This window comes from Herpailurus yagouaroundi, unplaced genomic scaffold (genome assembly GCF_014898765.1).
Source record: "Herpailurus yagouaroundi ecotype Mexico unplaced genomic scaffold, PumYag 530, whole genome shotgun sequence".
In the NCBI taxonomy this organism is placed as follows: Eukaryota; Metazoa; Chordata; class Mammalia; order Carnivora; family Felidae; genus Herpailurus; species Herpailurus yagouaroundi.
In genome coordinates, this window is record NW_024412747.1 from 9,625,515 (window position 1) to 9,651,083 (window position 25,569).

Here is a 25,569-nt window from a genome sequence, read left to right on the forward strand (position 1 = left end):
GAAAATTCAGGTGGACTCGGCATCTTCCATACCTGACAATTCCTTAAGGGGAGGAGCTTGCATTTATGAAGTGTCTACCGTGTGCCAGGCACCTGCTGTGGAATCTCATTTCCTGCAGCATAATGATGAAATCAATCCTGTTCATGGAACAACATGAATTTTTTAGAAGTCGGCTGGGCGAATTTATGGAGAATGAGGGAGTAGAATTGAGAAAACAGTATACAGCTGACCCTTGAACAACATGGGTTTGAACTGCGTGGGGCCACTCATATGTGGATTTTTATAGTGCAGTACTGTGATTGTGCTTTCTCTTCCTTATGATTTCCTAATAACATTTTCTTTAGCTTGCTTTATTGGAAGAATACGGTATGGAATACATAGAACATACAAGATACATAGTAATCACCTGCTTTATGTTATCAGTAAGGCTTCCAGTCAGCAGTAGACTATTAGTGGCTAAGTTTTTGGGGAGTCTAAAGTTATACTCAGATTTTTGACTGCGCGGGGATCAGCACCCGTCTAACCCTCATGTTACTCAGCGGCCGACTGTGTGTTCTTGGGGAGCAATTTAATAGTTTCTTAGATATAAGTACTGTATTAAGCTTCACTATATTTACTAGATATGTTTGAAGTCTGTGTTGAAATTTGCAATAAATATGTTGTATTTCCAATGTGCAGGAACCAGTTTTGTTTTCTTGCTCAATTGCTGAGAACATTGCTTATGGTGCGGACGACCCCTCCTCGGTGACTGCCGAGCAGATAGAAAAAGTGGCTGATGTAGCCAATGCAGGTGCTTTCATCCGGAATTTCCCCCAAGGATTCAACACTGTGGTCGGAGAAAAGGGCGTTCTCCTCTCAGGTACCTTTTTGTTACTGCTTTGTAGCGAAAACTTGCTGTTCCAGAGAACTCTCCAGCATTTCGTATGGCAGTATAAATTTCTAATTAGGCTCTTGTCCTTAGAGTTTATGCAATTTGCCTTTCCATTTTCTAAAATTTCTTCTGTATGTGGACTGCTCCCCAGTGTCCTTCACTTTCTACCCCAAAGGTGTTCCCAGATTCCCACGCAGTGTCCCACTGAGTAATAGCCACAGCAGCTTTTTTCTCACCTGAGAAAAAATGTGTTTTGCAACTTGAAATCCTTGAATTTTGCAGAAAAGAAGACAAACACAGGGTAGCAAGATGATCTGTCCAGGGAGGCAGAGGCTGTGAATCAGGAACAGAACTGAAATTGAAGAATTCTTTATTCCCCACTCTGTACTTTGCCCGTTAGACCAGGAGTTTCATTAAAGGGCCAGAGAGTAAATATTTTTAAAAAAGATTTTTTAATGTTTATTTAATTTGGATGGGGAGAGAGAGAGACAGAGACAGAGAGAGACAGAGAGAGAGACAGACAAAGTGTAAGTGGGGGAGGAGCAGAGAGAGAGAGAGGGAGACACAGAATCCGAAACAGGCTCCAGGCTCTGAGCCATCGGCACAGAGCCTGATGCGGGGCTCGAACTCACAAACTGCGAAATCATGACCTGAGCTGAAGTCGGACACTTAACCGACTGAGCCACCCAGGCGCCCCGGTGGTTTGTTCTCTTGGTTTTCTCCTGTTCTGTGCACGCACACAGACTGCTCCCTGTGCCTGTTGTCCCCCAGGAAAGGAAAGACAAGAGGACAGCCTGAGGACGGAAGGTGTCGGGAGTAGCGTCCTGAGGTAGAGCAGCAGAATGACAGGCCCCAGCACCACGGATGCCCTCTGCTCCCGTATCGGCTCCCATCCCCTTCACATACTGTTCAGAGACCCCTTGATGTCTTGAGTTTCTGGTTTCCTTGCCACATGGGATGTTCTGCAAGGGAAGCGGTACATGTAGCGGTTAAGAGCATAGGCCTTCGCTGTTGGTTCAGACCTCCGCTCTGCCACCTACCAACTATAGACCTCAGACTGATTATTTTCTGCCTTGGTTTTTCATCCGTGAAAAGGGAATGATTACAGAATCTACTTCATAGGATTTTTTCAAGATTGAACGAGATAACATCGTAACACATTCAGACAATGCCCGGCTCAGCGGCACTCCTCAGTAAATGTTAGCTACGATAATAATGTTTGTTACTAATTTTGAGGTTGGTGAGGCGACAGTATATTTTAAACAGAGGTCTCTGTCCCCCGACCCACCTCAGCTGTGACTAACTGGAAGAAGCTGTCTTCAAACTGCCGCGTAGCTGATCAGAAAATCCTACTACCAAGAATTTTTGTTAAGGCTTTCAAGTTTTTTAAAAAAAAACATTGTCATTGTCAGGTGGACAGAAACAGCGGATTGCAATTGCCCGTGCTCTGCTTAAGGTAAGCTTCAAGCCACTTGGCCGGGATTTTTTGTTGTTCTTGTTACCATTTTTAATTAGGGAGCTTATCATCTGTAATTTACTACTCTTCTTCCTTTTGTTTTTTTGGAGGGGGAGGCGAGGTACGTGGTTGAGAGTTCTGGTGAAAGATGGGTGGGGAGTGTTCCACCCGGTACGTCTCATCCCAATTTAACAAGTATTTCTTGGGTATGAGGAGCCCAGGACTATGCTAGAGTTGTTGGAGGGAGAGAAGTTTGGCACATGAACCTTCCATCCTGAAGTATACAGTCTAATGAGTGAAACAGTGATTAATTCAAAATATCAAACAATACAAGTGTGATTCCTTGTATCGTCTATAGTCACCTGCTCAACTTAATAGTAGTACAGACTGGAAATACTTATACAGGACTCCTAAGAAGAGAGGAAAAGCCATTTTAGCTTAAGGCCCCAGACATTGTGTTTCTTAGCAAATGATAGCCTTCCCCTTTGTTGTATAACTGTTCTCCTCAGGGTCATAGGTGAGGTTTTACTTTAAAACTTTTTTTATGAAAAAAAATTTTGTTTAAGTTTACTTATCATTTATTTTTTGAGAGAGAGTGAGAGTGCATGAATGAGGGAGGGGGCAAAGACTGAGGGAAAGAGAGAGATTTGTAAGAGGGCTCTGTGCTGACAGCAGTGAGCTCGATGCAGGGCTTGAACTCACAAACCATGAGATGACCTGAGCCAAAATCAAGAGTCCAACATCTAACCAACGGAGCCACCCAGGTGCCCCTAAAACTTTTTTTTAAATGGTTACTTATTGTGAGAGAGAGAGAGAGAGAGTGTGAGTGAGGGAGGGGTGGAGACAGAGAGAGAGAGAGAGTGAGGGAGGGGCAGAGAGAGGGAGAGAGAGAATCACAAGCGGGCTCCAGCTGTGAGCTCAGAACCTGATGTGGGGCTCGATCCCACGAGTCGTGAGGTCATGACCTGAGCCAAAATCGAGTCGGACACTTAACCGACTGAGCCACCCCGGCGCCCTCTTAGGTAAGGTTTTAAAAAACAGCTATATTGAAGCATACCATAAAATTCACCAGTTTTAAATGTACTTTTCAGCGACCTTTAGGAAATTTACTATTGCTCGACTGTCACATGGTCCAATTTTAGAACATTTCTATCACCCCGGATTCCCTTAGACACACTTGTAGCTTTTCTCCTCCCCACCTCTAGTCCCAGGCCATCACCACTGTAATTTCTATCTGTCTGGATTTGCCTTTCTGGACATTTGAGATCAATGGAGTCCTACAGTTTGTAGAATTTGGGGTTTGGCTTCTTTCACTTGGCAGAATGTTTTCAAGGTTCATCCCCGTTGTGTCACGCATCAATACTTTTTTTTTTTTTTTATTCCTGAGAGTTTGTGTTTTCCTAATAAAATTGTGTTCCTTTTCTTTTTAACGTTTTTCTTTCTTCAGAATCCCAAAATCCTTCTCCTAGACGAAGCAACCAGGTGAGGATATCTTAATCGTATGTATGACTGTATAAGCCACATTCTTCCTTTACCAAATATGACTCCTTACCTCCAAGTGATATAGTGAAAAATATATAGTGATATAGTGAAAAATGCTTTTTTCCCCCTTCCACTTTAAAGTGCCCGCATGTGACTTAACGAGGCCAGTGGACAGGCTGAGTCATAAGTTGAGTGTTCTAGTCTCAACCTAGATGCGTTCGTGATGAGCCCCGAGTCACTCTACTCAGCAGCGGTCCCGCAAGTTGTGTGGAAATCAAGGGTTCCGAGCTTCCTTTGTAGTATCTTTACGCTGTAAGAGGTAGATAGTAAACCCAAGAGGTTGTCATTTTGATCACAGTGAAAATTCACTGCCGGTTCAGGACAGCTGTGTGTCCAACAGGAAGCACATAAATACGCCGTATGGGTGGCACTGACAGCTTTGCTTTCTCATGTGGGTTTCCTGTTTAAGTGCCCTGGATGCTGAAAATGAGTACCTTGTGCAAGAAGCTCTGGACCGACTCATGGAAGGTAGGACGGTATTGATTATTGCCCACCGTCTGTCCACCATTAAGAATGCTACTACGGTGGCTGTTCTTGACCAAGGAAAGATCACAGAATGTGGGAGACATGAAGAACTTCTTTCAAAACCCAACGGGATATACAGAAGATTAATGAACAAGCAAAGTTGAGTCCGCATAAAGAAGCAGTTACCGATGAAGTGAACGCGAGAGACTTTAGAGCGAAACATGGTCACAGGAATAAACGAACTTAGAGAGGATATGAAATCTGGGCGTCACACTGCAAGTTATCTTAAGTATGCCTGTTTTTTCCCAGGGTGGGTAAAATATTGTTTTGAGATGCACCTGTTCTCAAGACCTTTTTATTCAGAGTTTTAATCATGGTAACTTTCTAAATGTCTCTAGCACTGAGATTATTTTCAGGTGTTTTACTTTCTTTTCTCTTGGAATACTTTAGTTAATATAACGTGGCACCTCATTTGTTTTTTCTTACCTGCCATTACAGATTGAAACTATTGTCACATGACAATTTTTAAAAGGGGATTTTAAATAAAAGGCTTAATTATTTTAGGTGAGTTTTCCAATCACTGTGTAATCCTCTCGGTAGTATTCTACCTCCTTTGTGTCTAATTTTACTAGAAGATGAATATCTTCCCTTTTTTTTTTAATTCTGGTAATCTCATGAAGTGAACCTCACATACAGACCTACAGAAATCGTAAACATCACGTGACAAGATGGGAACGTTTACATTCCATACTTCCTGTATTTTCAGAGGTATGAGAGTTTAGGAATATGTGTTCCTCTGGGATGAGACTGTTTGAATGTGTGTGGCTTTCAAAATCCTTAGCATGCGAAAGCCTGACGAGTTTTAAAAAGGGTTAAGAAGCCCATCCTTTGAATAAGAAAACTTCTATTTTCATTATTCACGCATTTGTTACTGTGGGAAGTGAGGCATGAACTGCCAGGTATTATTAAGAGGTAAAAATGAATTCTACGTTGAAGTCACCCCAAGGCATGTATTTTGACAATTATCTTTAAAAAATGTATAATTCCTCACCAAATGTTACTTGTCATCAGTTAAATACATTTGAAATTTCACTCAATGAGGCAAAAGCCTAAATAATTTTCAGCCTTAAAACATTTGAAGAAAGCTTAGTTCTTTCTATTCTGTACAACGTCATGAAACGTTAAGAACTTGTCACTCCTAAAAAGAGGACAATAGTCATTTTTATTTATGGTTATAGTTTTATGCACCCAAATGCCTCGGAACTCATAAAGCAATGCTGAGAGCCATTAGATTTGCCATATTTCAAACCAGTGCTGTTAATTTGCTGTTGCCTCAAGAAAAAGTGGTTTTTTTTTTTTTTACATTGACGATGCCAGAATCTAAGAAATAACTATGTTGATGTAATGAAAATAGAGGTTTTCCCTTGTTCTACATATTTACAGTTCACTGATTATACTGGAAGGAGAAATCACTACTTCATGATAAGCACAGAGTATTAGATTTCATTCTACATAAAGGAGTTTATTATTGAATAAAGTGAATTCAGTGAATGAACGAACTCCATGTTCTTTGAATTAGGAAGCAGTACATCTGTGACAATCATTTTCACAACCTTTACTTGCATTCTTTATACAATTTGCTGTTATGGTGTGGTTCTCAGAAAGCAGACAAAACACAACGACAAGGGTGGATCTCTTTGTGCCATAGAAGTATTGACAAAATTGAATTTGATCATTACATTTTATTCTCTAATACAAAAATGTTCAATTGTGTCTTTAGGGAACATTTTATATCCTGGATTAAAATTTATAGTGAACTTTATCTGTGTCTGTCACTTCTTATAGAACTTTATTACATTCAGTTTCTCACTAGAATTTGGCTTTGGAGATTCAGAAATAAGGAAAAAACTGACATTACAAATAAACTAAGTAGTAATTACAAGTTCCCTTCATTTCCTCCTTACCTAAGATTGTTACTGTCTTTTTTATTTTCTATTTATAAACTGTTAGAAGGTGAGGGAGGGATAGTAAAGTATCCCCCAAACTGAGACAGCATTGAAAGACTGGAAAACGAAGCAGGTGACTCCATTCAGTTTACACACAGTTTTATTCAAGGTAACTTACTGATGGGAGTTCGGGTGGACGACCATCCAGGCAGCTGCACAAATATTCTCCGCAAAGTTGACACCTTAGTCTAGAGATTTTATAGGGCACTATAGGGAGATCAAAGGGCTTGCATGCACCTGACTGCGAACTTGTAATTAGATCTCGTGGCACCATCCAGGCATCGTGCAGGGGAAAGACTATGTTATCTCTACAAGATTTATTGGAGGCCAAAGCAAGCCTCCGTCCCTCCCAGCCTTGGCGGTCATTTCTAAGGTATGTATGTTAATCTTCAAGGGGCCCGGAACACAAGGGAGGTCGTGGAGCAAACATGGACAAGATGGAGGGCTAAAGGTGGAATCAGTATTGTCCGTAGTCCCACAGAAACATTGTAATTAGTTGCTTCTGTGCAAGAAATAAGTATCCCCTGCCCCTACCACGGACAAGGAACTGTGCTATGGAGTGGACAGATTAGCACCTTCCCTCAAGGGGCTTCTGTTCAGAAGGAGGGATGAGGCAGATAAAAATTAATTACAAGAAGATAGCTAAATATCACAGAGGTGTCGCTGCCCTCGCCGTGGTTCCTACCACTTTGTTTCCTGAGTGTTTGCACGAGTTACCACGTTTGATACTTTGACGGTCCTATAATTTAAATAAATACCTATCATCCCCTTTTCACAGAAGAGGAAATAAGACTAGGCAAGTTGTCATTCATTCAGCGTTGATGCCATATACAAGAAACAATTAGAGAAATAGCCGGATCATGGCGGGGGGGGGGGGGCGAACCTTCAATATCATGCTGAAAATCTTAGTTTTCATCCTACATGTATGAAGAGCCATTGAAGGATGTGTATATTCATAGGGGAAATTTAGAAAATAAGCAAAAAAGGACATTTTAATCACCTGAAATTTTACACGTGAAGATAAAATTTCACGTTAATGAGCTTAACATTTTGTTGTCCGCCCTCCCAGGCTCATCTCTATGTGCAAGGCCTTCTCTGACCGCGGACCTGACTGCTTCTCAGGGAATAATCACAAGCTAAATAAACCATTATAGGCTAAACCCTTGCAAATAGTTTTATAAATTAGGGCTCTATTTTGGGAAATCCATTTTATTCCATAAAAATGCCAAAGTGGCTAGAAAATAAAACAAACGTAAATGTTATAAAACATTGAGTATATTAATGAAAGGAGTATAGGACAACTACCTTGTAAGTGTTCCTTTGGGGGTGTTCTCCGTGATTTATACATCTGAGGCATCATGGTAATCTATTCATTCAACTCATTCGAGAAACATTGATCATCCTCTATTTTGTTAGGTCCTATGCTAATAAAGGACCAGTGCCTCCCTCCTGAAACTAACCTGTGGGTCACCGGGTCACCAAAGTGCAGCCTGCTGCCTGATTTGTACAGCCTGCAAACTAAGGATGGTTTTTACAGTTTTAAATGGTTTTTAAAAAATCAAAAGAAAAATATCTCATAACACATCAAAGTTCTCTGAAGTTCAAACTTCGGTGTCCATAAACAGAGTTTTATTGGACCACAGCCAACTTGTGAGCAGTTGCAACAGACCGTACGGCCTGCAAGCAGGTGCTCTCTGGCCCTTGACAGTTTGCTGACTGCAGAACTAATGGAAACAATATGCGTGCTTCCCCGCTCGAAGGACTTTGAAAGCTGCAACGAAATGTAGCATTATCTCAAAAAAGTTCCACTGGCATTAGAGGGCAATTAAATGAATACCTTGGACACTGGCTGGGGCACGGATGATTTCCATGATGAGTTCTCCATTGTTTCCCTGCCTTTCCATTTTATTTTATTTATTTTTTTTTAAATTTTTTTTCAACGTTTATTTATTTTTGGGACAGAGAGAGACAGAGCATGAACGGGGGAGGAGCAGAGAGAGAGGGAGACACAGAATCGGAAACAGGCTCCAGGCTCTGAGCCATCAGCCCAGAGCCCGACGCGGGGCTCGAACTCCCGGACCGCGCGAGATCGTGACCTGGCTGAAGTCGGACGCTTAACCGACTGCGCCACCCAGGCGCCCCTCTGCCTTTCCATTTTAATATTGTCACCATTATGTTGGTGATAATGGAAGTGTAACAATTCCGCCACAGTCACGGGATGTAGTTCTGGCTACTATCCTCTTGTTCATTGCAGTGATTACTACCACATAAATCAAAGTTTGGTCTTAACTGAAAGGGCAGTACTTTAGGAAGGGTATACAGAAGGGAGGCACGTGTTGAGGTTGAGCATCTCACACTTGTAACTTACATGTCTATACTTAGGAGGTACTTTATTTCAGTTAAAAAAAAAATGGGCTCACATTGGACATACTATTTTTTGACCAATCTGCTTTTTAAAATTTGATACTTTCCGGGGCGCCTGGGTGGCTCAGTCGGTTGGGCGTCCGACTTCAGCTCAGGTCACGATCTCGCGGTCCGTGGGTTCGAGCCCCGCGTCGGGCTCTGGGCTGATGGCTCAGAGCCTGGAGCCTGCTTCCGATTCTGTGTCCCCCTCTCTCTCTGCCCCTCCCCCGTTCATGCTCTGTGTCTCTCTGTCTCAAAAATAAATAAAAGTTAAAAAATTTTTTTTAATTTGATACTTTCCTATATCCTTTAAGTATTCATTACACATATCTACATGTAGTCTTTTTAACCATATAGAATTCTATAATGCGAATATACTATAAATCTATCATCGGGTATCCTTCTATATTCCTTGCTATTATAAACAATACTATCTTTGTTATGATTTGTTTTGTTCAGGTAAACTTCTAAAACTTCAGATAAATTTCTAATTGCCAAGTTTAAGGAGCACATACAAGTTATAAGGCTTTTTGATAGATTGTCTGCTTAAAAGACTGTACTAACTTATAAAAATCTCACCAGAAGTGTATACATCAGCGCCTCTTCCCCCCGCAGCCTTTCAACATGAGCTCTTTTCATTTTTTAAAACCTTCCAGCTAATTCAACTGACAAATAATACTGATGGGTGGTTTGATTTACATCTCTTAATAATTACTAGTGAAGTTGAAGACCTTTTCATTGTTTGTGGTCATTTGTAGTCTTTGACTTAATGCTAGCTCATGCCCTTCGTACATTTCCATCTTTTCCTATTGGGGTAGCCTGCTTTCTCTTACTGATTTTCTTAAGGAGTATTATTTATTGGAAATGCTGGTTTTCAGCTTGTTTGCCCTCACTATGTTTGTGTTTTTTTGACATCCACAAATATAGTCATATCTATATTATCTAATTCTCACAAATGAGTACTATTGGTAATCTAATAAAGGCTCAAAAAGGTGACACAGATAGCAAATAGCAGAGGTGAGATTTGAAGCAAGTCCCATTGGATTCGAGTCTATGCACTCAATTACTACACCAGTCGTTATCAAAATGTCCCCAGACAGCAGCATCACCAAAACCTGGAAACTTGTTAGAAATGTAAACACGCAAGCCTTAGCCCAGACCTAGGACTCAGACGCTGTGGGTGGGCAGCAATGCGGCTTAACAAGCCCTCCAGGTGATGAAGCACCCTTGAGTGTGAGAGCCACCGCACTACGCTATCCCCTTCTTCTTGATTTCCCCGTAGGAGAGACTATACTATTTAAAATGAGGCCCAAAGTAAGGAAATGAATTTTTTTTTTTAATTAGGAAATGGCAGCCACTAGGAAAATGTCGCATCCTCGGTGGTGATAAAGAAGCACTCCGCTGCCCCAAGGCATAGTCCTGAGTATCTACTGTTTCACTCGCGGTCCCCACCATACACTGCGGGAGGCTGACATCCATGGACTGTACTCAGGAGCCACAGTGTACCAGCCTGTTGCAGTGGCGGGAAGTGTGAAGAATGACTCTAGGGTGGCGCTCTTATTTTTGACTTGGGTGATCGGCCAATTTTACCAAGTAGGGCAGAGGTGGTAGGAGAGGGGTCCAAAAGGAAAACAAGAATTTAGCAGGTGTATTGTGAGGAGTCTGCAGGACATGCAGAGCAAAGTGTTAGGAGCCCGCAGTTTTTGACCAAGATCCGGGATAGAGGCGGACTTGGGGTGTTACTAGCGTGGATGAGACAGTGCGGGGCTGAATGGGGAATGACAAACCTAGAGACCAACAAATACAACGCTAAGGGTGAAACCAGTGACAGCTTTTCGGTTTTTCTCCCTTCTCAGCGACGCACACTTTCCAGTTCCCCAAGAGGCTCAGAAAGGACCAGCGTGCAGAGAGGCTTTGCCTTCAGGCTGCTAGCGGGCCAGCCCCACCCACCGGAGTCGAGAAGGGCACCTGGCTTTCCAGTTTCACTTCTCCGGAGGCTAGAGACACCCGCCAGCTGCCTAGAACTCTCCACACTAGTCACCGCTGTGATCACGCCTCGCGGCGGGACACGACCCTCTGACGTCATTACGGCGCGCCCCCTTCCAAACCGCCCCCACCACGCCCCGCGCCTCGGCGCGGCCCTTTGACGTCTGACTGCGCGCTTTCCCCCGCCACCTCGACCACGCCCCGCGGCTCGGCGCCGTGCTTTTACGTCATCAGCGCGCGCCCTCCCGCTCCCGGGTGTTCAAGCTCCGCGCGCGAGCGGAGTCTCAGCCCCACAGGCGGAGTATCTGTCGCCTCTCCTTTCCGTCATGTTCCCGGCCGTCTCCTCTCCGCGGACACCGGGGCCCGGGACTCGAAGGGGCCCGCTGGCCGGAGTCGGGCCGGGCTCCACGCCCCGGGCGACAAGCAGGAAAGGTCTATCCCTGGGGTCTGCAGTCAGCTCCCCGGCGCTCTTTTCGCCGGTCGGCCGGCGTAGCTCGCTGAGCTCGCGGTAGGTGATCGTCCCCGGTTGAGTCTGGTGAACAATAGGCTTACGGGCTTCAGTGGGCCTGATGGGGTAGTGTCTCCAGACGCCTTCGGAACGCGGAGGAGGGGGCGGGGAGGTAGTGCCAAGGCTGGGGGAACTAGACCTTCGCCATCTTTGCGAGTAGTTACTTCAGCCTCAGTTTAATTCATCTCTTAAGCCTTCACTTTGCACTTTTCATGGAATTACCTCTGTGTAGAAGTGAACAAATTGGATTTCAGTCAGTGGTTACCTGCCTCCTTACTACCCCCGTCTTCCATTGTAAGTCAGTCATGATTCATTTGGTGAAATGGCAATAATAGGCGACCTGAGCCTGCTTCTCTTAAGGCCAAATGAATCAATACGAAAACCCTCGACGACGGTGGGAATGAGGATCTCCAATTCTGGAAAGTCATGTTATGCCTAACATAGTTACTGCCATTAACTGCTGACTGATAATTACATGACTTTTAGCAAGAGAAGTTATCTTTGCAGCTAAATTAATAGGGGAAAGTCTTTCCTAGCAGTGAGATAAGAATAGTAGTTTTGTTCCCAAATAAAAGTGTGGCACATCAGTCCACATCATTCCTTAAACCATACTCTGCATCCCGCTTTCATAATTAATCTAGAACTTTAGAAGGTAACATGTTTCTGATCAGTTTCCTCCGAATTCATCTACAAAAAAAGAATTTTCCTTTGCAAGAAAAGTGTAATATTGGGTCTTGAACTTATAGTTAAAATTTATCTATAGATGCTTGCAATACTTTAAATGAGAAATGATTTTTAATTTTTTTTAACGTTTTATTTACTTTTGAGACAGGGAGAGAGAGAGCATGAACAGGGGAGGGTCAGAGAGAGGGAGACACAGAATCGGAAACAGGTTCCAGGCTCTGAGCTGTCAGCACAGAGCCTGACGCGGGGCTCGAACTCACGGACCGCGAGATCATGACCTGAGCCGAAGTCGGCCACTTAACCGACTGAGCCACCCAGGCGTCCCGATTTTTAATTTTTTTTAAGTTTATTTTACTTACTTTGAGAGAGAGTGTGCACAGGAGGGGCAGAGAGAGAGAGAATCCCAAGGCTCCACACTGTCATCTCGGAGTCCGATGTGGGGCTCAAACTCACCAACCGTGAGATCATGACCTGAGCAGAAAAGAGGATTCGGTTGTTTAACCCACTGAGCCACCCGGGTGCTCCAAGGAGACATGATTTTTAAAGAATTCACTGCATCTTTGACTTTTACGTCTCGAAAGTGCTCTTCAAAGTGGTGATCTTGTCAGTGTTTTTTTTACTACCTTTGAGAAAAGTAAAACTGTACTTTATTTAATGCGTTTTGTTTCAAATCTCTTTTTACCTTCCAGTGATCATTTAAAGAAAAATCTTTGTTGTAATACTCTCAAGAAGCAAAGCTCACTTAATCCTCATGATAAGAGATGGAATAAATTTTATACTGGTAACTTTACATTATTTTTTGGATGTTGACAAGGTGAAAAGATCTAATTTCTACACTGTATCTGCTATTAAAGAACAGGTAACAGCAGATACTCATGACCCTATTTAATTTCTTAGTTATAGAAATCTGGTAGATTTCATGTAATCCTAGAGCTGATGAGGGCCAAATGGGTGAAGGGGAGCGAGAGGTACAGGCTTCCAGTTAGGAAATGGGTAAATAATGGTGATGAAAAGTACAGCCTAGGGAATATAGTTAACAGTACTGTAATAGGGTTGCGTGGTGACAGATGGTAACTGTCCTTGTGAGCATAGCATAGAGTTTCAAATCACCATGTTGTACATCTGAAACTAAAGTAACGCTGTGTGTCAGTTATACTTCAATTAAAAAAATTCTAGGGGCACCTGGGTGGCTTAGGTGGTTAAGCATCTGACTTCGGCTCAAGTCACGATCTCATGGTCTGTGAGTTTAAGCCCTGCGTCAGGCTCTGTGCTGACAGCTCAGAGCTTGGAACCTGATTTGAATTCTGTGTCTCCCTCTCTCTCCACCCTCCCCCACTTGTGCTCTGTCTCTCTCTCTCTCTCTCTCTCTCTCTCTCTCTCTCTCTCTCAAAAATAAATAAACATTAAAAAAAAAATTCCAGAGCTGATGAGAGCTAAAAGATAATCTAATCCAATGTTTGTAAAACTTTTTGGCCACAGTGTAGGATAAATTCTAGTTTATATTCTATTTTATTTTTCAGAAATGTTAATTGAGACCCTCACAATGACCCACAATTTGGAAAATGCTGATCTAGTCCAACCTTTGTATTACATAGCGAAGGATACAGTTATATAGAGTTTAAGTGAACGGAGCACGCATCTGATTACTAGAGCATAAGAGTCAGAAGCCAAATTTTCCTGTATCCTGTCAGTCTTTTTTTAATGTAAAATATATTTACACAGTACACATGAGTCAGAGTTTTCTTTTACTGCTACAGCTCATTTGTTTTCTTGTTTATCGAAGATATTTTCTTTACATGAAAATAGTACATAAAAGTAAGCATAACGGAAAATTTTAAATATGATGCAAGTTGTATGGTCTCTTTTCTTTAGAGGAACACCTACACGAATACTGCCACACCACTGTGTAACTGAGTCTCTGAACTATGATGTGAAAACATTTGGATCTTCTCTCCCTGTTAAAGTAATGGAAGCCCTAACGTTGGCTGAAGGTGAGTGTCATTTCCATTTGCCCATATTAGCAATTCAAAATGAAGCCTGTCCCTGGGTCCGAGATTGAAATTTGTGCTTTTTCTGGTATATACCTTCACTTAAATGGGGTAGAAACAGGTAACATTTGGTTTTCCATGAATTGCAAAATATAATAAATTTGAGAAGCAGAATGAGTCCATTTGTTGCACAGATTACTTCTTCAATGGTCGTCAACACTGCATATGCAAAACTCAGTCCAATTTCAAAATTTGATTGCGAGTGTGAAGCTTAGCTTAAAAGACCACTCCGTCATGTTATGAGTATGGGTATAATAACGTTATTATAAGATCAAGTCTTACCTCCATTTCTGGATCCTTTGTAGTATCCCAGAGGCTATATGTACACATTTATGTTATCAGTGTAAAGTACCTTCAGGAGATTCTGTTGGCAGAGAATTAGAGTGGGAGTTTGGAAGATGCAGTCACGCAAGCGTCAGAAAGGCAACAGTAAGGATAAGGGGTTGGGTGACTGGCAGAACAAAGTTCACAGCATCCTCCATGATCTGCCCAAGTCATTTTTATTTATGATTCAATTCTAGATTTCTGTGATTTTTTTGGAACAGTGTTTTTCAGACTGTAGGTAGTGACTGAAATCAGTTTAGTGGTTCATGGCCAGCACTTAAAAAAATTGAAAGCAAAGCATCAGAGTGCATTTTATGTCATAATGTTACATAAGTTTTGTGTGTTTTACTTAAATTACATGTGAATGCATCATGATGTAAAATATATTTCATATCGTGAATGATGGTCAAATAAGTTTAAAGTACTCCATTCTAGAAGGAATATTTCTCATCAACTTGAACTACGTATCTTGCCTGTGAGTCCTTGGGAACCCAGGTACAGAGGTTTTCAGACAACTAAACTTCCACTGTAACCTCCATCATGTACTTTTCTTGTTTTAATTATATATAGCATGTATTATGTTTTTCTTTAGTCCTCTAAAAATTTCAGCTCAAATAGTATTTAAGCCTTTTAACATACTCCTGGTTCATGCCACCAGACTGTTAATAACAAATAGTACACAGCCTCAGAGGAGAGAGTCCCTCAAAATCAGGATGTGTAAACTTAAGGGTGTGTAAACTTGAAGAACTTTTCCGAATATGGAAACCTACCAAGTGCTGTGTGTTAAGTCAGGGACCTCACAGGTTTACCAGTAGAGTATTTGGAGCTGCTATATTGCTTTTGGGAAATGAAAATATTGAACAGATACTCTAATTCAGCAAAAGCCCACACTTAGCCTAGGCATGATTTAGTATTTTAGCTTATAGATTATTAATGCCTTTTATTTTGCCCTTCTGCCCTGCTTTAGGCAAAGAGCAGAGCTCAAATTAATTAAGTTTCCAGGGCTAACACACTTAACTGAAGTTTACCACCACCAGTGCTTATGACAGCAATATACTAATTTAGTTTTGTCACTTACTGTGGAATGCAACCCTTGATGTCTACGTATAATAAAGTGATTTATCAAACTTTTAAAGAAGGTATTTGAAAGTCATGTTCTTTTGAAGGAATAATTTTTTCTTGAAATTCTTTATATATTTAATGAGAGAGATTATTATTTGCATTACTGTATCAAAATAAAATTATGAATGTTACTAAATACTGTAGAAAGTAAGATACTTGTTTATGGCCAATATTAAAAGATAGTAAACCTAAGGCCAAAATATACCTTTGCCTTCAGATACATTTCTAAAAGTGGTTATCAAAGTTAAATGGCTCTCTTGTTTTGGATATTAATAACTCTAACTCTTGAATTACTCAAGGGCATTTTTTTGATATGAATGAATCTTTTTTATCTGTGGTAATTACTTTTTTTTTTTTTAATAAAGAATGTATCCATAAAGAAGATCTTGGTATAAGGAATTTTAACAGTTTTTCTTTTCTGTTTCTTTTTTTTGTTACAGTTTTTCTTACTCGTTCTTTGAGGTTAAATATGTAAGTTATGTACTTTTTTTTTTTAGTTGATGATCAGCTGACTGTTCACATAGATGAAGGTGGATGGGCTTGTCTGGTCTGCAAAGAGAAACTCATTATTTGGAAGATTGCTCTGTCACCTATTACTAAGGTAATGGCTCTTGAGAGAGCTAGAAGGAGAAGAGGAAAGGATTACCAGTTGGCTCTTAATTTTTACTCTAAATTTTTAGAGTTGTTGGAGGACACAATCTGAATTTACTCATTAGATTTGCATTTTCGTAGTGGTATGAATTACAGAGCATACATTCACATTTTTATGTTGGGAAAAAAAGTTTCTCCCCTTTCATAATTTTAAATAGGATCCATGTTATTAAAATTTTCAGTGAGTGTTATGAATGCCATACCGGTCTGCCTAATGAAGTTTAAGAATAAATGCTGCCCACATTAGCTAATGAACTGAGCTTATTTCTTTTTTTAATTTTTTTCTTTTGAGAGAGAGAGTGAGGGAGAATCTTAAGCAGGCTCCATGCTGAGTGCGGAGCTCAATCCCACGTGATTGATGCTGGGCTCAATCCCATGACCCTGGTGTCATGATCTGCGCTGATATCAAGAGTCGGATGCCTAACTGACTGAGCCCTCCAGGCGCCCCTGAAGTTATATATTTCTAAGATAGGACTATGATTCACTGAATCTACTAAATGGTGTTTAATGGGAAAAAAATGATACCAATTTTAGCAATTGCTAGTTTAACTTTCAGTTGTCGGTTTCTCACATGGGGTTATCATTTGCATTTCTAGGAACTTATCCTCAGCAACCTATTTTCCTGTCTGTTCCAGATGAGGCATACTCTCTTGCAACCACTCACTGGTCACTGTTACTGGGCCATTGTTCTGTTGGACCTGGGGATTCTTGCTTACTTAAACTCTTCATGTCTGCTGGCCTCTGTACTTCTGCCTAGAAGATAGTATTTGTAGTTAAGAGCATAGGTGAGGGAAAGTTCTGGGGGCCATGAAGAGTTAGCAGAAGGAGCCTGATAATTTGGCTGAGGCTAAGAAATATTTTCTAGACACCTTGGTATAATTAATTGCTCTGTAGTCATGCTGATTTTAGATGTCAAATAAATCAAGACTAGACTGGGAAAATTCCATAGGAAGCCTACATACTTCTTTAAGGGAAGTATGACTTCTCTTAAGTCTTGCAGAGTTTTTTTAGTCTAGAAAGAGTTTGTCTAGCTCTTAAGTTTTTCTGATTCTATATCTCTTAAAATATTTTGCTTTAAAATGACTGAAGGGCCTGACGAAAACCTGATCAAAAAGATGTGAGAAAAAAAAGTACGTTTGTAGAATGGTATTTCCAGCAATGACTCAGATTCTGAAATGTACAGGGAAGGGAAATCGTGAAGTCGGGGTGCATATGCAAAGAATCGGATTTGATGTGAAAGATTTTGTTTGTTTGTTTGGGTTTTTTCTTTAGTTATCTGTTTGCAAAGAGCTTCAGCTGCCACCAAGTGACTTCCACTGGAGTGCTGACTTGGTGGCTCTCTCTTATTCTGCTACCTCAGGTGAAGCACATTCTACTCAGGTAGGTGACTTAAATGCTTGGTGTGTGTGTGTGTGTGTGTGTGTGTGTGTGTGTGTGTGTGTGTGTATTTTTTTTTGTTTAATTTAAATAAGGGAAGTTGTAACATTGGAGGAATTATCCAATCAACATTATCCAAGTTGATTCAGTGACATAACTGTAAAGCTACAGGAATCAAGATACTAGTATTGGCAAAGAGGTAGACACCTAAGGGCAACTGAACAGAATAGAGAGTGCAGATACAGATCAACAAAGAGGTGCCCCTTTGGTCTTTAACAGAGCTGCAGTAGCAATTCAGTGAAGTCAGGGTAGTCTTTGCAGTAAATGGTGCTGGGACCATTGGGCATCCTTATGCAAAAAAACAAAACAAAAAAACACCTCATACCGTATACAAAGGTTAACTCAAAATGGATCATAGGTCTAGATGTAAAATGTTTAGAAGAAAACAGGAGAAAATCATCATGACGTGGCGTTAGACAGAGTTTTGGGAAATCACCGAAAGCATGATTCATAAAAGATAAAAATAGATAAGTCGGACTTCATCAAAATTAGAAACTTGGTGTCAGAGACACTGACAAGAAAATGAAGAGACAAGCTACAGACTGGGAGAGAATCTTTCCAAGTTATATATCCAACAGAGGACTTATATCTAGAATGTAAAACAAACTCTGAAAGCTTAATAAGAAAACAACCCAATTTAAGAACAGGGCACAGGACTTGAACAGACACTTTATCAAAGAGGATGTAAGGATGTCACAGAGATGTTCACGTCACTAGTCATTAGAGAAATGCAAATCAAAACTGGAGTGAGGTATCACAGTACTACCTATTACAGTGGCTGAAATATAAAGTACTTGAACTGGCAAGTGCTGACAAGGATGTAGAGCAACTGGAAATTGTACGTTGCTGGTGGGAATGCAAAATGGTACAGCTACTTGACTTTCACTTTCTAGTAGTTAAAATACACTTGCTGTTTTGACCCAACAATTCCATTCTTGGCTGTTTACCTCAGAGAAATTAAAACTTAACGTTTACACGAAAAACAGTACATGAATGTTACAGTATTCATATCACATTATTTATGATAGCCAAAGGTGGGAACAACCCAAATGTCCTTTAGCGAGTGAATGAATAAACGAATGGTTTCATCCATAGAATGGAATAGTACTCAGCAGTAAAAAGGAATGAACTCTTGATACAAATGACAACCTGGGTGTATCTCAGAGACATGCTGAGTGAGATCAACTAGTGCTTAAAGGCTACATTCTGTATGGTTTCATTTGCTGGACATTCTCAGAAAGGTGAAACTATGATGCTGGAAATAGTGGTTGCCAGGGTTAGGATAGGGGATCGGTTAAGGATAGGGGAAAGGTCTGATCATAAAGGGATAGATAGCACTAGGGAGTTTTGGGTGTTAATGGAACTGTGCTGTATTCTTATTGTGGTGGTAGTTACATGGATCTTTGCGTGTGTTAAAATTTATAGAACTGCACAACAAAAGGAAAAGAAAGTCGATTTTATAGTGTGATAATTTTTAAAATACAAAAAAAGAGGTGTTTTTTTTTCCCCCTAATTTCTATTAAATAATAAATTGCCCTGTTTTCTTTTTATCAGTGTCACCAAACTGCTAGCTTTAGGGTCCTTCTTTTTACTGTGATTGCTGAGTGTTATGGTCTTGTTTCAAGGCTGTGGCTGTCATGGTTGCCACCAGAGAAGGATCCATCCGCTATTGGCCAAGCCTTGCCAGTGAAGACATCTACACAGAGACCTTCGTGGATTTAGGAGGTGATAAGACTTACAGTTTCCTAACAGCAGTGCAGGTATACAATAGATATTCTTTTATATGTATTGGAAAGCTGTAATTTGACTTCGAAGTGAGATGTGAACAACTGAAAATACAGGGTTTTGAATAGACCATATAGGCCAGAGAGGAATTCAGGAGCCAAGAGAAGAATGTAAGGGTCTAGGATTTGAACAGTTGGACAAAGGCAAGCCCTTCTCCTAGGACTCTGAAATACCAGTATCAGATAGTAGCCAGCGGTATTCATTTCTTTCAGAAATATTTTCTGATGGTGACTTTGAAGCCCTTAGACGTTATGAAGTCTGGTTTGCTAAAATACACTCTGTAGGTCGACCGAAGAATAAAATGTGGTACTTGATTTGTTGAACCTGTAATGTGATGAACCTGTAATTTAAAAATCAGAATTCAGGGGCGCCTGGGTGGCGCAGTCGGTTAAGCGTCCGACTTCAGCCAGGTCACGATCTCGCGGTCCGTGAGTTCGAGCCCTGCGTCGGGCTCTGGGCTGATGGCTCAGAGCCTGGAGCCTGTTTCCGATTCTGTGTCTCCCTCTCTCTCTGCCCCTCGCCCGTTCATGCTCTGTCTCTCTCTGCCCCAAAAATAAATAAACGTTGAAAAAAAAAATTAAAAAAAAAAAATAAAAATCAGAATTCAGACACTCAATGAAAAAAACAGAATTGCAACTGAAGGTTTCCTATGTAGAATTAGTAGTATTATGTGAATGGATTCATAAGTAAATCATTTTAATAAAGTTTTCTTTTTTTATTCTTTTAAATCTGTTTTAAGGGAGATGCTAGATCATTTATCTCTGTATCAAAGCATTTTTTGTTAATGTTCTTCATCTTAGTTATAGAAGCTTACTTAACGAATTTCACAATATTTGTTCATAGGGAGAAAGTTTTATTTTGTCCTCATCGGGAAGCCAGCTGATTCGACTGATACCTGAAAGTTTAGGAAAGATTCATCAACATATCCTGCCTCAAGGACAAGGCATGCTTTCAGGAATTGGTCGGAAGGTTTCTTCTCTTTTGGGAATTTTATCTCCAAGTACTGATCTCATCGTAAGTTGATGAAATGACGTTGTTTTATGAGCCTGTTTCTTCATGAAATCATTAAGTTGGAAGTTTCCTATGAAGTTGATAATTGCCTCCGTATGAACACTAGTGTATATGAAATAAAACCTTTGATCTTTTCAATGATGCATATTTATTGTGATCAAATGAGATGCCATACTAACCCTCTCACACTATAACTGTAATATTCTTAAATAAATCGTATGGATTCTTTTGAATCTTCGAATTAAAACTGTTTTGTAAAATTATAAATGTGCTTAAGGACCAGTTTTGCTTTTTAGACTTAACCAAAAGTGTGTTCACTCCCATTACTGCAGCTGTTTGTGTGGATGACTCAAATCTGGGTCTGTTGGTTGGGCTTGTGCCTCAGGCTCTGGCCTAGTGAAGGGAGATGGATGGGAGCTCACATTTATGGAGCATGTACCCTCTGCTGGGTGCTCTGTATTTGTTATCTCAAGTAACAATTACAATCACCTATGATGTAGAGAGCTTTCTCCCCAGTTTGCCAATGAGAATACGGCCTCAGGGATGTCATGTAAACTGCCTGAGGTTATGGAACGACTCCGTGCCCAGGCACGTTAGAATGGAAAGCACATTTTCTTTTCTACTGTGCTCTTTCCTTCTAATTGCTCTCATCATCTGCTTTCTTGATGCTCTTTGAACCTAAAACCTGACCTGTCTGAAAACAAATGGCCCATATTCCTTTTTCTCTCCCATTTTCTACACCAAAAGTGTATATAAAACTTACTTCTCTTTTGACCTGTTTATTTCTGTCCATGACCCTGTTTTTTCAGTGACCCAGGTATAAACCTTGATTGTGTGTGTGTGTGTGTCTCTGTCTCCTTCTTACTTACCAGATACTGTAGATTTGATTTCTGTCATGTCTCATTTTCATCCCTGTCTTCTGCTTCCATTGTTATGCCCTAATCTATACTCTTGCTAAATTTCCCCTAAGCTCTTGGTGCCAGTTCCGTTCACTCACCGTCAGCCTCCTTACCCATTAGTGGCCAGAATCATGGTGACAAGAGAAACGGAGAAAATTAGGGCTTCAGCTCAAAACAGTCGTGTGCCCACCTTAAAAAAAAAAAAAAAACACGTCTGTACTTCATAACCAAGTGTATACTTGAAAAGGCAAAATAATCTGCCTACGTGTAACTAACTATACACATCCCTGCCACATTCACTTTCCTGTAACACAGCTCTTGAGTTCAAAAGCCATTGAGAATATCTCCCTTGCTTACTAGGTTTACAAACTCATATTCCCGACTCTCTGCCATGTGTCCCTCATGTTTCATTTGAGCATTATTTCTACTTGTAACATTGAGCATTATTTCCAATGTAACAGGACTACTGGTTGCTCTTTGAAAGACCTTATAACTTTCCTAACTCCCAACTGTGCTCTTTATGGGCTGTCTGCTTTTATATTTCTGCCTATGAAAATCTGACCTGGCTTTCAAGGTCCATTTTAGGATCACTCCTTTCTTTGAATCCTAAATGAAGAATTCTGCTAAGATTACTAATAGAATACTCACAAAATATATAAAATTTAGATTTCAGAAAAATAGTTCATTAACATTAGAACTAAAAAAAATCTATAAACTTAACCTTTTTCTTCTCTCCATACAGCTTTCAAGTGTCCTTTGGGATAGAGACAGAGCAAGTTTTTATAGCCTGACAAGTTCAAACATCAGTAAATGGGAATTAGATGATTCTTCAGAAAAACAAGCACATAGTTGGGATATAAACAGAGCTCTGAAGGAAAACATTACTGATGCTATTTGGGTAAGGAACAATAATATTCATTTCTGTAATTCACATTTATGGTTATATGAGAATGCTAGTTTCTCTCATTATTTAGATGACATTGCAATGCACTGTTTTTAGCCATCAGATAAACAGAGAGGGCGCATTCAATCTCTAGAAATGGTGGAACTCACTGATTTACCTAATAATTTTTAAAATGCATCCATTATTTTTATTTATTTAATAACTATTTGAACCGTAGTTCAAATTATTTTAGTAGGTGCTGGGAATACAAAGTTGAAAAGAAATCCTTACACTCCAGGAACTTACGTTATTGATGTTTTCACGTAGGGATCTGAGAGTAACTACGAAGCTATTAAAGAAGGGGTCAACATTCGGTATTTGGATTTGAAGCAGAACTGGTAAGCAGTTAGCTTGTCTCATAAAGAATATAGATTGTTGTTTGGGAAAATAATGTTTATTATAAAATGATGAGCAGTCTTGCTATTTGTTCTTCTAATGCTAATCCTTTCATACTCAATGAAGTACTCAATATACCTCACTCAATGATTTTATGTTCTTTGTCTAGAGACGCTGGTTCGTTTGACAAATGTAGGCAGTTCTCAGCCTTCAGCTGTGTATTCTTATATTACTTGCCTGCCCTAGTTCAAGACTCATCTTTCCTGCTCTCATGGCTGGAGCTTCTCTTTCTTCGTGCTAAGAAATGCCCTCCCTGCTGCTGTGGGTGCTCCGTGCTGTCCTCCTTCTCTTCTCAGTGGAGATACCAGGCATACTTGTCCACATCTTTTGCTTTAGTAAGCCTGTGTTTGTGGCTGTATTGCAGAAAGGAAGGTGGGGTGAGGTTTTGTCTTGGCAATACACGTTAGAACTCAGAGTTTATAGTCCCAGTGAATTTCCTCTTAGAAACAAGGCTCTAAGTGGTGCTTAAGATCCCAGGTTAGTCTGATAAAGTTAATATATCCTGTCTTACTTAGTCTTAATACCAAAGGTCATATGGAACTTAAAAATCATTCGTAACATGGCTTCCATGAGAAAGTTCGTAATCAGTGCCAATGTATGACTTGGAATCCTTCAAAACACAACTTACCAGAAGTTAAAGGCAGTTTTTATGTGTTTTAGGGTAATTTAATTTAGTAGAACAAATTCTTATTTCTTGGAAGGATATTATAGTTTTGCTGTATCATTTTTCTCTCTCAGGCTCTTGAGAATGTCAGTAAGATCCTTCTTTATAGTTTCTGAAAACCTTATATAAACTATCAAAGAGGTATAAACAATAGTATATACTGAATTCTCATGTATGGTTTAATTAAATATAGTTTATCTGTTTTCCTTTGTCTTTACCAGACTTTGAGAGATTTAGAACTGCTGGTAGGACGCAACCCACGTGGGCATACGATGCAAACATTTTTCCACATACACTTTTCAGAATGGAGACGTGGGCTGAAAACAGAAAAGAGAAACATACTTAGGAATTGCTGTACTGGGCCAAACCCCAAGCTCCTTTCCCCCATTTTTGTGATGCTAACAAGATGCTTGTGGGGTTTACAAGACACGGCTCTTGTTCTCCTTCTGGACCCTCTAGTGATCCATATGGAGTATCCGTGTCTGCATATGTTTCTTCACTTAAGAATAGTGTTTGTTGAGGCACCTGGGTGGCTCAGTCGGTTAAGTGTCTGACTTCGGCTCAGGTCATGATCTCACGGTTTGTGAGTTCGAGCCCCCTGTCGGGCTCTGTGCTGACATCTCAGAGCCTGGAGCCTGCTTCGGATTCTGTGTGTCCCTCTCTCTGCCCCTCCCCCGCTCACGCTCTCTCTCTTTTTCTCTCTCAAAAATAAATAAAAACATCAAAAAAACTTAAAAAAAAAAAAAAGAATAGTGTTTGCCTTCCCAATGCTTATGGATGCTCCTTGATCTGTTGCTCATTTTGGCCAGGTTTGCAACCAAGGCTTATATTTTCAGTGAGCAGGCTTATAAGTTCTTTTACTAGATTATTATTGACACAACTCAGATTCATTTTATTTTATTTTATTTGTTTTATTTTATTTTATTTTATTTATTTTATATTTTTTAAGCTAATTTAATTTTGAGAGAGAGGCACAAGTTGGGGAGGGGCAGAGAGAGAGGGAGACACAGAATCTGTAACAGGCTCCAGGCTCTGAGCTGTCAGCACAGAGCCCAGTGCGGTGCTCGAACTCACAAACCATGAGATCATGACCTGAGCCGAAGTCGGACCCTTAACTGATTGAACCACCTAGGCTCCCCTCAGATAGCTTCATTTCATTCCATTCCATTCCATTCCATTCCATTCCATTCCATTCATTTTAATTTTTTTTTTTAATGTTTATCTTTGAGAGAGAGAGACAGACAGACAGACAGAGTGTGAGTGGGAGAGTAGCAGAGAGAGGGAGACACAGAATCAAAGCAGGCTCCAGGCCCTGAGCTGTCAGCGCAGAGCCCAACGTGGGGCTCAAACTCATGAACCGAACCACAAGATCATGATTTCAGCCAAAGTCGGACGCTTAACTGACTGAGCCACCCAGACGCCCCTCAGATAGCTTCATTCTAGATATGAAGTTGGATTTTTTAAATCATAAATGTATTATGTATATACTCACATAAAAATTTGTTAAATTTTTGCTGGTTTGCAAAATTTTCATTATCTATTGTTCTGTCATCTATCTCTACTACCTAAAACAGCTTCATGTTTTTTAGAATGTGACAGTGTTTTTCTAAAGATGTCAAACCTGGCTTAGCACCACTCTCTAAGGAATTCTGTTAGATGTGTCTCCATGACTTGGTGGGCGCTCCTTATCACTCAATGATGTAGTCTTTATTTTATTTTTATTTATTTATTTTTTAATGTTAATTTTTAGAGAGAAGGAGAGGTGGAGAGAGAGGGAAAGAGAGAATCCCAAGCAGGTTCCACACTGTCAGTGCAGAGCCCAGCATGGGGCTCGAACTCACGAACTGTGAGATCATGACATGAGCAGAAACCAAGAGTTCGACACTTAACTGACTGAGCCACTGAGGTGCCCTGATGCAGTCTTTAAAGTAACTTCAACGTAGAGTCTTATCATCAGTGTAACCAACTGTACCTCCGTCCTTGGTATTTTTAAGACTGCATTCTCCAGGAGCTCGCTCAGTTCCTTTTTCGTGTTGTGTTTTGGCAATACTTTTCATCTCTGTGACTTGTTTATTGTATAACTGAAAGTTTGTACTTCTTAGCCCGCTTTATTTCACCCATTCCCTCACCCACCTCCCTTCTGGGGAGTCTTCTTTTGTTTTTGTTCATTTGTTTTGTTTTTAAGATTCCACATGTAAGTGAAATTGTATGGTATTTGTCTTTCTGTGTCTGACTTATTTCACTTAGCATAATACCCTGTAGTTCCATTCGTGTTGTCACAGATAGCAGGATCTCATTCTTTTTTATGGCTGGGTAATATTCCGTCTTCTTTATCCATTCATTTGTTAATGGGCACTGGGGTTGATTC

General features: G+C 40.4%; 2 protein-coding genes across 4 annotated transcripts in view; both read left to right on the forward strand.

Moving 5' to 3' along the window:
* Positions 1–6,156, forward strand: part of ABCB10 (ATP binding cassette subfamily B member 10) — a gene marked incomplete at its 5' end in the record, with an annotated part of 33,377 nt that extends 27,221 nt beyond the window's left edge. Inside the window, 4 exons of the mRNA XM_040464917.1 lie at positions 679–859; positions 2,284–2,327; positions 3,775–3,809; positions 4,279–6,156. Coding sequence (XP_040320851.1) covers positions 679–859; positions 2,284–2,327; positions 3,775–3,809; positions 4,279–4,498 — 480 coding nt within the window. The remainder of the gene's footprint in view (positions 1–678; positions 860–2,283; positions 2,328–3,774; positions 3,810–4,278) is intronic.
* A 4,806-nt stretch (positions 6,157–10,962) lies between these two features.
* Positions 10,963–25,569, forward strand: part of NUP133 (nucleoporin 133) — a 58,120-nt gene continuing 43,513 nt past the window's right edge. For all 3 annotated transcript variants that reach the window (XM_040465015.1, XM_040465017.1, XM_040465016.1), the window contains exons 1-8: positions 10,963–11,237; positions 13,794–13,912; positions 15,913–16,016; positions 17,339–17,446; positions 19,129–19,263; positions 20,132–20,302; positions 21,941–22,096; positions 22,409–22,479. In XM_040465015.1, coding sequence (XP_040320949.1) covers positions 11,056–11,237; positions 13,794–13,912; positions 15,913–16,016; positions 17,339–17,446; positions 19,129–19,263; positions 20,132–20,302; positions 21,941–22,096; positions 22,409–22,479 — 1,046 coding nt within the window. In that variant the 5' untranslated portion in view covers positions 10,963–11,055. The remainder of the gene's footprint in view (positions 11,238–13,793; positions 13,913–15,912; positions 16,017–17,338; positions 17,447–19,128; positions 19,264–20,131; positions 20,303–21,940; positions 22,097–22,408; positions 22,480–25,569) is intronic.